Below are 4,032 nucleotides of genomic sequence, written 5' to 3' on the forward strand. Positions count from 1 at the left end.
AGCACCTGAGATCTCCTCTATGTTTTCACACCCAGTAAAGCAGAGAGATTTAAGTTTTGGCAGACCACAAAGCCTTCCAATTTTTCTCAATTCCTTACACTCTCGTACGTAAAGATAATGAAGGTTCGGGCAAACACCTTGAAGGTTTGGGCAAATACCTCCATGAAACACGCATTTGTCCAATGTATTCAACTCTGTTTCTGCTTCTCCTTCAACCCTTCTAAATGGAAGCTCGCGCAGTGGACAATCACATACCGCTAACGATACCAGACTGTTCATCATTTTTTGAGGTAAGTATTCTATCCCACATCTACTTGTGTGCAACTGTCTCAACTGAGTCAACAGTCCAAAGGAATCGGGCAAGCATTTCAACCCCGGGCAATCCTCTATCCACAAATTTTCCAACTGAGTCAACTGTCCAAAGGAACCGGGCAAGCATTTCAACCCCGGGCAACCGGGCAAGCATTTCAACCCCGGGCAATCCCCTACGCTCAAGTGTCTCAATTGAGTCAACAGTCCAAAGGAATCGGGCAAGCATTTCAACCCCGGGCAATCCCCTATGCTCAAGCGTCTCAACTGAGTCAACAGTCCAAAGGAATCGGGCAAGCATTTCAACCCCGGGCAATCCTTTATCCACAAACCTGTCAACTGAGTCAACAGTCCAAAGGAATCGGGCAAGCATTTCAACCCCGGGCAATCCTCTATCCACAAATTTTCCAACTGAGTCAACTGTCCAAAGGAATCGGGCAAGCATTTCAACCCCGGGCAATCCCCTATGCTCAAGTGTCTCAACTGAGTCAACAGTCCAAAGGAATCGGCCAAGCATTTCAACCCCGGGCAATCCTCTATTGAAAAAGATTCCAACTGAGTCAACAGTCCAAAGGAATCGGGCAAGATGGTCAAATTTGAGCAACCTCTCAGAAATAGGTATTGCAGTCCAGCAAGGTTCCCAAAAGAACTTGGAAGCATCTGCAAACTGGAAGCATTTCTCAAATCTATTTTCTGGAGGTTTGCTAGATTTCCCAGTGAATGAGGAAGCGATATCATTTCTGTACAGTTTCTTAACACTAAGTGTTCCAAGGAATGCACATCACATAGTTCTTCCGGCAAAGTTTTGAATGCTGCATGCCTTATGTCAATCTCTACCAAGTTCTTCAGCTGCATTAAGGACTTGGGAAAGCGACAAAGCGGAGCGCAGATACACAGCTTTCGCACCTGTTGAGGCACCTGCAGTGTTTGTGTTTCAACTATCACAAAAACGTGTATGATGATTTTCACTTAGAAAATGAAGTTGAACGCTGAAGGAAAAAAAAAACACATACCTGAGATTCACGTTCCCACAATACTCTTAACTTATTTCCTTCCACTTCCAAAACTTTTAAATTCTTCATGGGTATCCAGGAACGTAGGGAAGAGTGAGTACAGTTATACCAGCGGATCCACTGGATCTCTGGTGCTCGGGCCCTCCTCAGTATCCGTTCCAAATAATTACCTTCAGCCGAGACAAGTTGCAAATTCAAAATGCCACAAAAACGGAAATTATCTAAAACACGCCTCAGATAGTTCCCAAACAACTCAGGACTCCATCTTCTGTACCATGACATCTCACTCATCAGCAAGCGAGTATTCTCTTCACTGAAATTGAGGGGACCATCCATCATAATTCCGCGAACTTCGATGTTTCCCTGTTCATTCATTAAAATTATACAAAGGTTTTTCTTTCATTCTCAGCAAACAAGTTAGAAACTTAAGTATTCATCTTTAAACAAAAGTTTGAATGATTGCAGCACTTACACATGAGGATAGCTCCAACAAATGATCGATGTTGTTGGGCGTCTGATGCCAAAAACGTCGAGTAGTCGCTTCCTCCGCAATATGTCTTCCCATATCTCTGATTTGATCATGCATTTTTACCTTATTTTCACCATCAAGTTCCAAGAGACACTTATTCTTTAGATTTAGAAGCTGCCCAACTGAACCACAGATTTTTATTACAGTATCTATGTCTTTTCCAGTGAAGAAGCAAGCAATATCTAAGAATATTTCTTGATCCTTTGAACTGAGCGAGTCATAACTGATTTTAAGTCGCTCATATATCTCGGTAGTAGGTAATATGTGGTTTAGTCGATTTAATGTGTCTTGCCAGTAAGATCTGTCTTCACCAGAGAGCTGTGCACCGAACACCTTCAATGATAGTGGTAATCCATCGCAAGCTATCAAAAAACCATCTACCAGATCTGCAACTTCTGGTAGAGGATTTGGCTGATTGAAGGCATGAGAGCAGAAGAGCTTTTTGGAGTGCTCTAAATGCAGCCCCTTTAGCTCGTAGACTGATGTCTCTGCGATTTTTGCTATTTTGAAGATTTTCTTGTCACGAGAGGTGATCAAAATCAAGCTATTGGAGCTAAGAATATCTTTAATTGGGAAAAACGGTTGCAGCTGTCGAGCATCATCTACATCATCTAAAATTATAAGAAAGTTATAAGAGGAGGATAGATGCTTTAAAAGCTCCTCTATACCTTCATGAATGTTGTATATTGGCAGGTCCAATCCAGTCAAGTCCTTCAGTAGTTTCCTCTGCAAAGAATGTAGAGAGCCATTGGCATAGTTTTCTCTGAGATCATATAAAAAACACGATCTACTGTAACGCCATCTCCTCTTGCTGAAGTACTGTTTGGCCAGTGTTGTCTTTCCAACACCGCCTTGACCCACAATCCCCACAACGTTGCCCTTCTGCTGCTCCAGAACTTTGGTTTCAAATTCCTTCAACTTTTCCTCCAAACCTGTTGGATGTTTGGCCACAAATTTCAATGGTGTTGTGTCAACATTATTCAACACGCGCTGCACGACCGCTTCCAACAGTTCTCCCTCGTCCCTGAATATCAGAGAATAAAACAACTGGTAAAAGGCACTTATATAAAATGTCGCATGCCTAACAATGCATACCTAGATCGGAGAAGAACGGAAGAGGGAGGGAAGTGGTCAGTTTGAGATTCTTACCCATTAAACTGCTTTAACTCGAAACCACTTATGTTTGCAGCAGTGGAGAGAGCTTCTCTCCACTTCTGAATAGTCTCTGAGTCGTATCGATTTTTTTCTTCGTGCTTCCGCAGGGCTTCAGCGTACCTTCCATCTTTCCCCGTCCTGCGGAGCTCCCAAGGCTCCACGTTGTAAAACACAGGAAGAATAGTGGCCCCCGTCCTTATCATGCCGATGAGCTCATCCAGACACCATTGAGAGTTCGCATAAGTGGGAGAAAAAACCGCTATGTGAATAGCGGCACTTCGAATTGCGGCTTCTATTTGAGAGGGAAAGGTGCGCCCCTCTTCCAATTCTGGTTTGTCCAAAAACACTCGCAATCCAAACGATGTGAGACGTCTGTAGAGATGACTGGCGAATGTCTTCTTCACATCGGGACCTCTGTGATTGATGAATACCTGATAAGAGGTCGATGGAGAAGAGGAAGAAGCAGCACTGTCATTGTGTTGGGGAGCGGTTTGTGCCATTTGAATGAGAATGGCAGACAGAAAATAAGCAGGTAGATAGATCAGATCGCGGAGCTCACGAGAACTAATCAGCGAGCGTAATTAGATGATTGAAGCGCAGGCGGGTGGATTAAAATGGCGAGACGCCTTGTAAATTTTGTGGAAATTATGCTTCGTCTCAGATGAAGAATTTACCAAATCTCCGTCCACGATCATGAAGTGACAAGGCCAATAATTAAATATTCCACCCCTGGAAATTTTATAGATCTAACGCTGCGCAGTGTAAAGGGCCCATCTAAAGATGAAGAATTTACCAAATCTCCGTCCACGATCATGAAGTGACAAGGCCAATAATTAAATACTCCACCCCTGGAAATTTCATAGTCTAACGCTGCGCAGTGTAAAGGGCCCATCTAAACATAAAGGATTTATGGGCCCTCGTATATTGACCGACATTGTCAATGTCAATTTCCTGGAAATTATGTCCAGAGTTTTCCAGTGGTAGGAAATTTTGTGGAAATATGTCCAGAGGTTTCCAGTGCCAGGA

General features: G+C 43.3%; 1 protein-coding gene across 1 annotated transcript; it reads right to left on the bottom strand.

Moving 5' to 3' along the window:
• Positions 1-310: 310 nt before the first annotated feature.
• LOC149255719 (disease resistance protein Roq1-like) lies at positions 311-3,706 on the bottom strand. Its single transcript, XM_089455118.1, has 5 exons — positions 3,001-3,706; positions 1,795-2,875; positions 1,323-1,685; positions 1,130-1,227; positions 311-845 (listed from the first exon to the last, which is right to left on the bottom strand). The coding sequence occupies exons 1-5, from the start codon at positions 3,504-3,506 to the stop codon at positions 311-313; spliced, it is 2,583 nt and encodes an 860-aa protein (XP_089311244.1). The 5' UTR covers positions 3,507-3,706.
• Positions 3,707-4,032: the final 326 nt, after the last annotated feature.

This window comes from Pinus tabuliformis, chromosome 7 (assembly GCF_031772625.1).
Source record: "Pinus tabuliformis cultivar Carrire ecotype Pingquan chromosome 7, CPIR1, whole genome shotgun sequence".
In the NCBI taxonomy this organism is placed as follows: Eukaryota; Viridiplantae; Streptophyta; class Pinopsida; order Pinales; family Pinaceae; genus Pinus; species Pinus tabuliformis.